The 14,562-nt window shown below is 33.3% G+C and overlaps 1 protein-coding gene across 3 annotated transcripts in view; it reads left to right on the forward strand.

The window, feature by feature from the left end:
- PPIP5K2 (diphosphoinositol pentakisphosphate kinase 2) overlaps window positions 1–14,359 on the forward strand; it is a 79,891-nt gene extending 65,532 nt beyond the window's left edge. The window contains exons 27-31 of one of the 3 annotated variants that reach the window (XM_061188027.1): window positions 1,152–1,271; window positions 2,170–2,232; window positions 5,863–6,003; window positions 9,152–9,277; window positions 13,646–14,359. In XM_061188027.1, the coding sequence (XP_061044010.1) occupies window positions 1,152–1,271; window positions 2,170–2,232; window positions 5,863–6,003; window positions 9,152–9,277; window positions 13,646–13,758 (563 nt within the window). In that variant the 3' untranslated portion in view covers window positions 13,759–14,359. The remainder of the gene's footprint in view (window positions 1–1,151; window positions 1,272–2,169; window positions 2,233–5,862; window positions 6,004–9,151; window positions 9,278–13,645) is intronic. The other 2 variants (XM_061188028.1, XM_061188029.1) reach the window with 2 other exon arrangements.
- The last annotated feature ends 203 nt before the right edge of the window (window positions 14,360–14,562 follow it).

A 14,562-nucleotide genomic window follows, 5' to 3' on the forward strand; every position in this document is an offset into this window, starting at 1 on the left:
ATCTGGGTATATTAATTATCTTTTTGGTTTTGGTCATCTCTTAAGGAAAGCCAAAGCAAAACTAATGTACAGTGACAATGTTAATTCTTTATTGACCTATATAACATAATTGTTTCTTTGTTAACACTCAAGCAAAGCAACATTGAAAAAGACCTTTCTAAACTTATTTTAGTTTTAAGCTCATGATAGATAAACTACATGAGATAATGACATATTATTTTCTGTAAATAGTTGTCTAAATCAGTTTAATAACAGCATAAATAAATTTCATTATGTTTCGACTATGTATGTACTATATCTCTATACTAAGTTTATGAACCGTCCATTGATGCCTACATACTTGAAAAATCTCTCTTTAATTACATATATGTTAATTTGATACCTTTTGATATTCCCACAGTGTCTTGCCATATACACACACACACACACACGTATGTGTGTGGGTGTGTGTATATATATATATGTGTATATATATATAACTCCTTTCTTTATGTATCATAATGTATCTGATAAAAATTTACTTAATCCTTACCCAGTGGTAAAAGTTTTACTTGGGTATAAAGACTTTTACTACAAGTTAAGCATCAAATTGGGGTCTTATTAATTAAGATCTTAAATCATCTAAGTATTAGGAATTTAGAGTGATTTAGGCCTGAATGACCACTTAAAAGGAATTGTTTCACCTGATCTTCTCACAAATTTCATAATAGATATTGATAACTCAAATTCAAGGGCATCAGGAAAGCTTCTTCATTTACAGATATACATTCAAAAATATTGATTTAGTATGATTTAATTTATGCTAGAAGTTTTTTTATATGGCCTGCTCATGCAAATTGATTGACAGAATTCCTTATTATCCTAAATTAATTTTCATGATAGCGTTTTTTTTAATATGTATATATCTAATTGCTGTGTGGGCATATTATTTTCCTCAAAGAACATTTTCTCCAGTGTAAAATGCCTCCATTTGTACATACGATAAATGGTGGTGGTGATTGTATTAAGTTGACATTAAAAGTGAATTGTGAGCCTGTTCAGGACACTGCCAAATATGTGTGGTAAGAGCCATGTTATTGCATGCTGCATGAATTCCCAATGTGAATAGAAGAACACCCGTTGTTGTATGTATTTTCTCTAACTCCCATCAGGGTCTCACTGTGCGGGCCTGTTTAGCACCTCGGTGCTCGGGGGTTCTTCAAGCGCACCTAACCTACAGGATTATGCTCGTACTCATCGTAAAAAGCTGACCTCTTCTGGCTGCATAGATGGTATGTGCACACATGCACACACAGATTCATACCTACACCCATGCACACACCCATGAGCATACGATATTTCTCAAAGGCAAGCCTAAGGCCACTGACTGATGCAAGTGGAATCCTAGCACCCTTTGCCTAAGTGACTATCAGTGCTCTCTGTTATTCACTACTTGGGTCCATGTTTCATCAAACAGTTAATTGTAGTTAGACTTACAGTACTTGTTCAGTGACTATTTCACTGAAATATGAAATTTAGAACTACATCATGTGTATTCTTCTTTTAAATAGTTGATAAGCCATATTATAAAGAGTAAATCTTTGATCTTTTAAACGTTTGTTCATTATTAAACCTTATTTTATTTACTAGTATTGATCTAAATAAATGAAGTGAATGGAATGTTTATAAGTAGAAGAAAATATCATATTGGCAATATTTTTATAAGAATAAACATAAGATGAGAATATTTTAGGACCCCTAGTAGAAGGAAATCCTCTCATTATTGTTAATACACCTTAAATTATAGTATTCAGAACATCTCTTGAGGCTCACAGAAGCTTGCGCCTTTTGTTAATAGGAGTGTTTATTAGCCCTTTCTGAATTAGCTTTATTTGAAACTTTTTCTCATGTATCCACAAATTTATTTTACTCAGTAAAACATGGCTTTCCCAGAATTGCCAGCTCATCCTGCTTTTCTTTCTTTTGTATATTTCATTAAACACTTTGCCTCTGTCATCAAGCCATTTACTTCTCTTAACCAGTTTTTGGCTTATTTCCCTCTCTCATTGTCCCTTCTGCATGTCACCTAATTCTAACCTCCTTATATATTTGTTTTTCCTCCTCTTTTTTTAAGTGTCCTTCTTTTGGTAGCTGTTACGAATTTCAGGTACCTGTTTTTCTCTTTCTCAGACGCCACACGCGGTTCTGCTGTTAAAAGGTTTTCTATCTCATTTGCTCGACACCCAACCAATGGTACGTTTTGCTTTTATTTTAAAAGATAATCCCCTGCTTCATCCTTTTTTATTTTTCTTCTGTTTCAAAATATGTGGGGTATACAGTATCATTCATTTCTCAGTCCTTAATTTCAATTGGCATACAATTCTAACTTATTATTCACCCAAAATATTGATACTGTCTAGCTCCCTTTTTCATCTGTAATTTACACAATAATTTAGCACTACTCATCAAACTTTTAAATGCCACAATGATGATGAGTTTTAATACTTAATTAGCACCTAAAAATTCCTTCTGATTTCTCAAGTGATCAATCTACGTAATTTAAAAAATACAATTAGTATTATTTATTTTCTTTTTAATTCTTAATAATTTTAATGTGTTTTTCTTCCTAATTTATTTTCTTTTTTTTTGAATTTTTGAATTTTATTTTATTTTTTTATACAGCAGGTTCTTATTAGTTATCTATTTTATACATATTATTATATATAGGTCACTCCCAATCTTCCAATTCTCCCATCCATGATCACATGGTTGTTTCATTGAGCTATTTAACAAAAATACAGAACCACACTTGTCAAATAGCCAAATGAGATGTGTCTTTGCAAACTTCTTGAGAACCAGGGGATGCAGGTTTCACTGTGTAACGTTATTTATCCCTGGCTGTCTAAAGCAAAACCCAACTTGGTCTGGAGCACTCTGAAAACTTCATTCAGCATTCACTTCGTCCTCAATAAAGTGGCAATATGGTTTGCTGCTGTCAAGCAACCAATTTTGGGGGGGTACCATTGCTTTTTGTTAGAATTGGGAGGGCTCCTGATAGGAAGAAGACTAGGCTAAAAATCTAGACAACCAGTTCAATTAAATTCAGTTTTTGAGGCTGAACAGGATGGTTTTGTGGCCATTATTTATAAGCTGAATTTTGCACTATTACGGCTTTCTTACATAGAGCTTTTTTCATGTGGGACAAGAGGGAATATTTACTAATAATTTTTAAATAACTCAGAATCAAAGAATTTAAAAGAAAACATACACATTTTTGCTTTTATTCGGAATGAAGTTGTTTTTATCCATGCAATTTTTTTTTCTTTTTCTTTTTAATTGTAAGTAAGTCTTTCAAAAACTCAAGTCAGGTCTTTCAGAAACTATTATGAAGCTCAAGGATTGAACACAAGTTTGTAGCCATTCTTCTCCTTCTGGATCCTTTAACAGCACACCTGAGTTAACAGTGCACTAATACTTCTTGAAGGTGGAGTAAGAAGATCTAATCCTCAACAAGTGAAAATTTAGCCTTAAAGCTAAATGTGCTTTCCCTCCATTGTAGCTGTTTAAATGCTACTTTTTGAAGAAAAAGGTCCTTATTTGATACAGCTGCAACTTCTAAAGAACCCACATGCATAAGAACTTCTTAGAAGAAAAACTGAAGTCACAAGAAAAACCGAAGTCACAAGAAAACCGAAGTCACAAAATTCTAAAGAAGAGACATTGAAGCTTTAAGACTGACTATAGTTTTTGTACAAAATGCTTATGTGTTTATAGCCAGTATTGCAAGTTTTATTTAGGAGAAATCTTTGTTTACTGAAGCTTAAAAAAAAAAAAAGCTTTTGTTAAGTTTAACAGAAAATAGAGTAATTTTATATTCTTTTGGTTTAGACTTTTTAAAAAATGTGGATTTTCCACACATTGTGTGACTTGATGCATATAAAATGCATCCCTTTCAATTCTATAAATATTTCTTATGGGTTTCAAATTTTCTTTTTTATGCTGTATTGTCTTATCTGTCCTATGAGTTGTCATTTGATGCTTTCTTTTTATTTTCCTTAACTTTCATGTTTTTTCCATCTTAACACATATTATGGACTTACCCCTCCCCTTCATCTTTAGTTCAAAGAACATGGTGAAACAAGTATCTTCTGACAGTGCTTTACCTTATTTTCTGGGCCTCTGTGCAGAACACCTACACCTCTATAGGTGCTGGTCCGTTTCCTCTGTGGAATTTCTAGGCTCCAGTGGTATGTTTTTATAGCTTCTAAACATGACAGCAGGGTGGCTTTTTAAACTGCTGCGCTAACCCTTTCACTGTGCATTAAAGAAAAAGTTTACTAAGGATAGCTGGAAAAAGATGTAGTCCAAAGGGACTTGATTATATTGTCATTTGCCTGTTATAAAATCTAACAGGCAAGTGCAAGAAAATAGTTGTTACAAAAGACTTATAAACATTCTGAGGAAAGGATAAAAAAGCCACAGTATTAAGTTTAGCGTAATGCAAGGAAAGGGTTTGCGCTTATTTGCATGAATCTTGTACTTTTAAAGAAATGTAGTACTTGTGGAAGCCTAATTTCTTTAGTGCTTAACTTAGGTGCTTTAGCTGCTGTTATGGTATTATAGTTTTGTTTTGTTTTAAGTATATGTAATGTTCTGTCATGCTTTGGTTTGCACCTGAAAATCAAACATACCAGTTTTGTTAATCAAAGGATTTGTTGTTTTCATTGAAAGATTAGATTCTCTTTTAACCAGAGTTTCCCTATTGCAACTAAGAATTAGACTGTTCTTGGATCAGTATTTTCTCCCAAAATTAAATAAATATCAGTCAGTGTTAAAATGAGCACATGCCTATTGAAGCAGAGAGTTTTCCAGTCTATTTGAGTTTAATTAATTTTTACTTTTAAGTTAAGAATATTAGACTTTATGTAGAAACTAAACATTAAAAGTATTCCTTTTGGAGGGAAACTAGTTTAAATTTTTGAAAAAGTACATGCAGAAAGACTTGTTATTTTAGTTGTATATAAAAGCAATTTTAAAATCCGTTCAGTTGAATAAAGTTTAAATAAATAGGCAATATTTATAAAAAGTGAATAACCTATGTCCTATTTGTTTTAAAAAAACTGTATATTTAAGTGCTTTTGTTTCACTGATGGTATTAATACATATCTGCATGGTTTGTTTCATGAAATTTTTGTATTTCTGTGCCATTGTTGAATGCAAACATATTTGTATTTTGTATTACTTTTTACTTGGCCTGACTTCACTCAGCTAGCAATTTCCAACAATAGAATTATTGTGTTAATTCAATAAAGGTAGGTGAAATATGTTTTGGAATTTTAATTGCAGCGTAAATGAATGGATGTTATTTTGGGGTCACACTAGAGAGTATTATTGGCCTTGTTATGACTAGAAAAGTATTTAAAATCACTCTTCACAAGTAATCGCTTAATTGTTTTTCAACAAGAAGTTACCTTTAGCATTCTGGCATCAGGGACACATTATGGCATCAGCTTATTCACCTATCAAATAGACCTGATTCTAAAAAGTAAAAACTGAAAAACCTGTATTTTTTTCTGTTTATTATTCCCCCAGGTTTTTTTCTTTAAGTAGTATTCTTAGATTTTACCAAAATACAGAATGAAATTGTGTGCATGCTGTACTATGTGGTTACATTTAAAATGAAATCTTTGTCACATCTTGATCCAACCCCATACTGCATAGCATCTGGTGTCATGACTTCAGCGATCTCGTGTGTTTGCATGTGATAGATTGAAAAGACCTAAACTGTCTAGTTCTAAGCAGTGGTCTTCTTCCTTTTTAATTAATGATTTTTAAGATATCCAACTCTTGTTTTTGTTTTTGTTTTTGTTTTTTTCCCCTCAGGCTTTGAATTGTATTCGATGGTGCCATCTATTTGTCCTCTAGAAACTCTTCACAATGCCCTGTCTTTAAAGCAGGTGGATGAATTTCTTGCTTCCATTGCTTCTCCATCAAGTGAAGTTCCACAGAAGACCCCTGAAATTTGTAGGAAAATTATTATTATTATTTGATTTTTAGGCAATAGAGATTATCTGAATATAAAAATAATTATAAAAACATAAATTCAATAGTGATAGTAAATAGAATTTTAGGAGAGAAAGAGAAGAACATTATTTAGAATTCTTTGGTGTAATATGCAATGTACCAGGCTGTTGTCTTGACTCTTCCGCAAAGACTTTTTTTTTTTTTTTATAGAAAGGGGGGAAAAATCTAAGACCCAGCAATAAAATCAGCAACATGTAATATAGAGTCATGGTCTTATTTTCACATTCCTATTGTATGTCATTTTATAATAAGCTTTTTAAAAATGACAAAACATCAGTCTATATTAACCTACACATGCCACATGCCCATCCCTTCACCACTTTTGATAAGCAGTCATATAGACTCAGAAAGAGCCCTTAACTAAAGAGAGCAAATTAGGACAACAGTTTTTTAAATTGTGTTCTGCAGAAAATATTCTGAAGAGGTTAATTCCTCTGTGTAAAACAAAAAAAAAAAAAGGGGGGGTTTGTGGCTAAGTAAGTTTTGGAAACTTTATTATATCCCACCTCCCTTTCGAGAGGTGTAGTTTCATCAGCATATAAACAGCTAAGGTTCTTCTTTCTATAAAGAAAACTATATACCCACATTTCCCAGAACTTACTTGCTGAGAAAACACTTTTTTGGTAATGCATTTAAACATCATGTAGAACTATTCTGAGGGACTTCAGTTTGGGAAATGTTCAGGGCTACCTTTTTAGATGTGAGAAGTCAGCTGGCTGTTGTCATTTTCAGCTCTGTAGGATCCTTTGACACATTGGAATTTCCAGTTTAGGAAGCATTCATTCTGGAAGAGAATGCTCTGCTTAGAGTTAAGAGTCTTGCTAGTCCTAGTCATATCTTAGGAAAGGTACAAACTTTCTATGTATACCAAATCCTTTTTGTAAGAAGAATGCTGTAACTAAGTTTTTCCCAAGAATGAAATTGGAGGTCTTGGGATGAAAGCCACTTTCGTGTGTTGCTGTTACTCTCTTCCCTTTCCTGGGGAACCACAATGTATTATTCTACAGAGTTCTATTCAGTGTATTCTGTCCAAACAGTGCCCCCTGCATTTTTGCCTTTCTCTTTCACATCTGGTGGTAGAGGTCAGCTTTTAACCATTAAGGGTAATGGAGTGGTATCTTGGTGTGAATGTTCTAAAACATTTCTCTTTAGGAATGGTTTGGGGAAGTAGGTTTCAGTTTTAAATGTACATATGAATGTGTCTGATTCTGAGACTCGATAATACTCCAAATGAAATAACCTGCAAGCTATAAAGTCAAAGTCAGGAAACTGAAGGATGTTCTTCCTTTTATGTTCTCTGTTAGCTGATAGAATGGACAATGCTGCTCCTCAGAACGCAGTAGAGAACCTGAATAAATAAATTCTCATTTTCTCTTTTACCCTTCTTTATACTTGACATGTCAATGCTTCCCTGGGTCAGGGATTTATAATCTTAAAATAGAGATTAAAGAAAGACTGTAATTAGTAAATAAGAATTTAGGGTAGGCATTAATGCTGCTTTGAATTTAGCAGATCTTCAGTAAATGACTTAAAGGTAAAGTAGCAGTAATGACATCTGTTTTGGAAAGAGAATTTTGGTGGAATATTTACAAAAAGATAACCTTTGAATGTTTATGCTGTGGCATTGCTATCTTATGATGGCTTCATTTCTGTGGTTAGTGAATTCAGTTCCTCAGAGTGTATTATTGAGGTATATTAATGAAATGAAGGATATTAAATTCCTTTTCTAGTTCTCATTAACTCTTCTCTATATTATGGACACAAGTTGTACCCCAACCCCTCTAGTTCTCTTAAAATTTCATTCCATTACTTACTAAGGGAACTAGATGAGAAAGTAAATATAGTTAATGCAGTTCATAGAGTTGGATAAACCTTAGAGTTAATCTAATTCATTGGTCTTCAAACTATATTCCCAAGAGCTTTAGGAAGTTCCATGAGGAAGAGAAGGATGCTGAGTGATTAGGCCTATGTCTTCTGTGGTTGCTTCAATCAGAGTATCTGCTTTGATCCGTTTTATTTAAGATTTCATTTGAGAAAAGCTTACTGTTTTAAGAGAAAAACTTAGAGACACCATTGAGGAAATTAACCAGTTAGTGCTCAAGCAAGACTGAAACCCAGGTCTCCTAAAGTGTATGGTTTTTCCATTCTCTTTGATTAAAGAAAATAGGGTTCCAATTATGGTGGAAGTATCTGAATCCTGTATTTTATAGGGTAACTGCAGAATAAATATTTAGTAATCACAATATATTTATGTAATTTATACTTAATTCCCTGGATTGTCAAGGAAGTAACATCATAATATAGAACTATACTGAATTTGTGGCATTCATAACAAGGGAGAAGACATTGTTAATATCTGTCATTCACAGATTTTTTTCTCACCTAGGACAGAATTAATTTTGTGGTAACTAGTAGATAGCTTACAATGAGGCACTGACAATATCAGGTTGGTGGAAAAGGTGTGAGAATACTAATTGGATAAGTTAGAGGTGGAAGTTATGATAGGATAAAAAATGCAAGCAGAAAAGAGCTAGGTAATGATGTGGTGCTTTATAGGATGTTTTAGGCACTTTTTAATCACTTGTGTATTATTTTATTAGTGGCTACTTTGATCTTCTGCCAGTGAAATTTATACTCATTCAGTGTAGGTATCAACCACCAAAGGCACATTTGCCATAATTGGCCCACATATTGATTTTTCAGAGACACAGTGTTTATTGCTATCAGGTCCTCTTCCAAAATTGCAAAAATAGGCAAATTGGTCTTTTGTTATCTCCTTAACTCCCTTTGTTTAGGAACCCAAAAGCTCATGCCAATAGCTCCCCCACTCCAGCCTATCCTTTCCCAGAGGACTTCATACTTAAGAATTGTACCTACTTGTCCTTTTCACACCTCTCAATCTCCCCACCTTAATTAGAAAGAAAAAAAAAAATCTTTAAATTTCTTTTGCTTGAAGATAAATCTCATCTGGGTGATATAGGAAGACAATCTGATTTAATTATTTGTAATCTAGTTAGTTTAGATTTGATAGAATTGTCAGAAAATTATTGAATTACCATGTTGGGTTTGTTTGTTTGTTTTTTTCCAGCCTCTTCGGCTTCACGTTCCAGTCCAATAATAAGAAGAAAAGTATCTTTAAATACATATACACCTGCAAAGATCCTCCCAATGCCAGCAGCTACCATAAAGAGTACTAAAGCAAGCAGCAAACCAGGTTAGGAGTGTGTGTGAATTTGTGGATTCGATATAACAATTAGAGGAGTAATAATAGCTTGCTTTGTAGATGTAAAGATCTGTTTTTAAGTAGGATCATTAGACTCTAGGAACTCTGTTATTGTAGCCTATTTACATATTTGGGGGGTTTTTTCCTCCGTTAATTATCCCCCCTTCCCCTCACATATGTTAATAAAATATATTTCATACTCATACTTTTCTAAACTGATTTATGGACTGTCTTGTCTTCTTTTGCTTTTCTGTTGAGCCAAGGCATCACTTTAATCATTTTGTTTGAAAGATTTTTTTTTTCTCTTTCTTTAGAGTATTTTAATCTCTCCATTCTCAGTCTGGTGCTGTAACTACCAAATTCAACTACCTTTTATCAGCTTTTTTCTGTTTTTACTTGGCATATTTGATTGTGTTGTTGCCCATTACAGATGAAGAAAGTTGCAGAGAGGTTATGACTTGTCCCTGTTCATGTAGCTAGTAGTCAGTAGACCTAAGAGTTGAATACTCTTTGAATCATGGTACATTGTTCTCTATATTTTAGATGCATAATAAATGTACCAAGTACACTAAAAAAGAATTATTCCATAGTTTATTGATGTAGCTATTCCATAGTGTATTATGGAATAATACACTAATTATACACTAATAATACACTAATAATACATCATAGTATATTGATGTTCTGTAAGTATCCATTAGGTCAAGATTGTTGATAATGTTACTCAGATCTTCTGCATATTTACCATTTTGGGGGGATGGCAACACGTACAAGGGAGAGGAGGTTCTGATTGTTCTAGCAGTTGCTTAGAGAGCAGTTTCTACTCACAACTGTGGAATTGTCTGCTTCCCTCTTTAATTTGGTCAGTTTTTACTTTGTGAATTTTGAAACCCTGTTATTAGGTGCATACACATTTGATTGTTATGACTTCCTAATGTATTGCCCCAATATCATCATGAAATTTCCCTCTTTGATTTCTAGTAACGCTTTGTCTTAAAGTTTATTTTATCTAATGTGAATTTAGCTACTTCAGCTTTCTTATGACTACTGTATGCATGGTATATATATATATATATATTTAATTTATTTTATTGAAGTATAGTTGATTTACAATGTTGTGTTACTATCTGCTGTACAGCAAAGTGATTCAGTTTTATATGTATATACTTTTTCATATTCTTTTCCATTATGGTTTATTACAGGATATTGAATATAGTTCCCTGTGCTTTAATTTAAAGGTGGACCTTGTTTATCCATTCTATATATAATAGTTTACATCTGCTAATCCCAAACTCCCAGTCCATCCCTCCCCCACCCACCCTCCCCCTTGGCAATCACAGGTCTGTTCTCTGTATCTGTGAGTCTGTTTCTGTTTCGTAGATAAGTTCATTTATGTCATATTTTAGATTCCACATATAAGTGATATCATATGGTATTTGTCTTTCTGACTTACTTCACTTAGTGTGATAATCTCTAGGTCCGTCCATATTGCTGCAAATGGCATTATTTCATTCTTTTTGTGGCTGAGTAGTATTCCATTGTATATATATACCATATCTTCTTTATCCATTCATCTGTCGATGGACATTTAGGTTGTTTCCATGTCTTGGCTATTGTAAATAGTGCTGCTATGAACATAGGGGTGCATGTATCTTTTTGAATTATAGTTTTTTCCGGATATATGCCCAGGAATGGGATTGCTGTATCATATGATAACTCTATTTTTAGTTTTTTGAGGAACCTCCAAACTGTATTCCATAGTGGCTGCGCCAGTTTACATTCCCACCAACAGTGTAGGAGGGTTCCCTTTTCTCCACACCCTCGCTAGCACTTGTTATTTGTAGACTTTTTAATGATGGCCATTCTGACTGGTGTGAGGTGGTACTTCATTGTAGTTTTGATTTGCATTTCTCTAATAATGAGCAATGATGAGCATCTTTTCATTTGCCTATTGGTCATCTGTATGTCTTCTTTGAAGAAATGACTATTTAGGTCTTCATGCGTGTGTATATTTTTTTTAACCAAACTGTCTTCATATTTAAGGGGATCTTTTTTAGACAGCATATATTTGGCTTTTTGAAAAGGCAATTCTAACAATATGTGCCTTATAGTTAGTGTTTATAGTCCATTAACATTTAATGTAATTATTGATATGGTTGAGTTAGGTCTACTCTTTTATTATATTTTCTGTTTATTCCTTCTGATTATTATTCCTTTATTCTTTCCTGCCTGTTTTTTTTTATTAATTCAGTATTTTTTAGAATTTCATTTTAACTTATCTATTGGCTTTTTAGCTATACCTTTTTGCATTATTCTTTTATTGGTAGCAGTAAATACACATTTCTGGCTTTTCATGGTCTACTTCGAGTCAATTTTGTGCCACTTAACGTAAAATGTAGAAACCTTCCAACTGTACAGGTGTGTTTACCTTCCCTTCTTCCCATCTTTTACACATAGTTACCCTTATGTGTTACTTCCACATGTATTATAAAGGCTACAGTACAATGTTATGATATTTGCTTTAAAGAGTCATATGTATTTTAAAGAAATTAAAAAGAGAAAGAAGTCTTTAATTATCCACATATTTGCTATTTTTAATGTTCTTTATTTCTTCTTTTAAGTGTTTGTTTCCATCTGGTTTCATTACCCCTCAACCAGAATCTTTTTACCATTTCTTATACTTCAGATCTGTTACTATATCTGAAAAAAAATCTTTATTTTACCTTCATTCTTGAAAGGTAGTTTTGCTGGACAGAGAATTTGGGAAGAAAGTTTTTTCTTTCAGCATTTTAAGGATGTTATTCCACTATCTTGTCATTCCCCTTGTTTCTGATGAGAAGTCTTTGTTAATTTGAATTGTTGTTCCTATGTATGCAATGGGTTAATGGATTATTTTTCTCTGCCTGCTTTCAGTGTTTTCCCTTTATCTTTGCTTCTCAGAAGTCTGACTATGGCATGCTTAGGACTTTTTTTTTTTTGGTAATAAAATCCTGGTTGATAGTCACTTTTACCTGTCATCTCTATTCTGCTGTTAAACCCATCCAGTGAAATTTTATTTCATATATTTATTCTTTAGTTTTAGACATTTGTTTTGATTCTTCTTTGTAGTTTTTTTTCCTTCAGAGATTTCCTATATTTTTATTCATTATAAGCATATTTTCCTTTGTTCTTGAGCATAGTTAAAATAGTTGCTTCAAAATTCTTGTCTGTTAATCTGGCTGATCTCAAGATTGGTCTCATAAGTTTTCTCATTCCCAAGAAGGAAGGTTTATTTCCTGTTTTTCATATACTGAGTAATTTTGGATTGTATCCTAGACAAACGCTGGACTCTGTTGTTTCTCTTATGTTCCTCCAAAGAGTATTAGGTTGTTTTTAAAGCAAAGAGTTAACCTTGGCTGAACTCAGATTGCAAACCTATGTCTTCTGAAGTGACTGACAGCTCAAATTTCACTTCACTTCTTTTAGCCTGAGCCGAACTTCTTAGGAGCTTACTCTGCTCAAGTCACACACTTGATCAGGGTTTACACAAAGATTTGGGATTCCCCACTGGACTTCCAAGCAGCTATTTTTGCCCCAATACTTTTCTTCTGGTTCTTCATGCTAGTAGGACTGAGTTTTATGTTGTAGTTTTAGCCATTCCACATGGGGCAGACTGGATCCTGTCCATAAGCCTAAAGCTTTTTTAAAAAGGGCACGGGGGACTAACTCCATGTTGTTCCCTTCTTCCAAATATTGATTCTTTTCTAGTATATGCCTGCTTTTGTTCACTCTTCAATGTCTTCAGGTAGTTGTTTTTTTCATATTTTATCCTGCGCTTAAACTTGTTACCTGCAGGAGGAGGATTGGTCTGGCAGGAATTTACCCATCCATACAAAAGTGTAACCTGGCTTAGAATAACTTTTTGATAACTCATTGGGGCTTGATGTTGGTTTGGATATAAAAGGCTGATTCCCAAGTCAAGAATGTTTCTAGTTCTCTAATCTTTCAGCTTTTTAGATAGTGGTAAGATAGGAGATACTGAAGAAAATAGGTGTTTATAGGGAAAATGATGAGTTCAGTTTTAAACATGGTAAGTTTATATTTCCTGTCAAGTGTCTATATAGAGGTTTGTAGTAGGATGTACAGGATATACAGATCTTGAGGTAAGGGAAAAGGCCTGGGCCAGAAGTATAAATTTGAAGGTCGTTAGGACATTAGATGTTAATTAAAAATGATGGAATAAATTAGTTTCCCAGGAAGAATGCGGGGGAAAAAGAGAAGTTTGTTTTATGTTATTTGAACTTCTGTTGATTGTTTTGTATTATCTGAGCTTGGATTGCTTGTGAAAATCTAAACAGTAGTTTTTCTTTTTATGTATAGCTCCCAGTGGACCTTCTAGTACGGTTGTTCCTAATACCTCATCTCGGAAAAAGGGTGTGAGTAGCAAAACAGAAATGCATGAACACAAAAAAAACACTGCGAAAAAAAAATGAAATCTTCTTAGCAGAAGCTGGAACTCATTATACTTATAAAAAATCACGTGTTCAGTAGAAAGAGACACATAATAAACCTTGACTGAAAAGTATCAAAGCAAGTAATTTGTGTCTCCTTATACATCTCTGTATTAATTTAAAGATATATGACATCTAGAGAATTCTTTGTATATATTCAGGTAAGGCCTTTGTCATGATCTGGAAATGTTTAAAACAATGTTTATTAGCATTTTATGAGTAGTAAAACTTATAGTGATAAAGGTCTGTTGTTCTGAATGTGATGTTTACCGTGTGCCTGTGGTAAAGAAGAGGAACGGAAAAGCCCAGACGGCCTGTGCCAATGTCACACAGTAATGCTGTTTGCTGAAGAACCTGTGAGGTGGCCTCTGTACACATTTTCACTTTCACAGGATCACATCTGGGCTGCAAAAACCTATAGCTTGAAATTTGATGGCCATACTGGGAACTTTTAAAAAGCATATTTCCAAAGAGATTTCATTGACCATTTAGATTAGAAACCTTTTTTTCCCCAATTGTTTGTTATGATTACATATATGCTGCAATATTTAATAACTGGAGTATTGGCATATGGGTTATTTTTTCAATCTATGCTTTGAATTTTTATTGTGTATTATTTAAAATATTACATATGCAGCTGGGATAACTATACCTTTATGCACATAAATTTGTATATTAATTTGTAGAAAATATTTTCTTTATATATTTCCTTACCATAAGGTGCTTTTGTTCATCAGGACAATTTTTCTTCGTATATTGGCAAGAAAGAGATCTTTAGAGTTTCTT

Source organism: Eubalaena glacialis, chromosome 4, assembly GCF_028564815.1.
Source record: "Eubalaena glacialis isolate mEubGla1 chromosome 4, mEubGla1.1.hap2.+ XY, whole genome shotgun sequence".
In the NCBI taxonomy this organism is placed as follows: Eukaryota; Metazoa; Chordata; class Mammalia; order Artiodactyla; family Balaenidae; genus Eubalaena; species Eubalaena glacialis.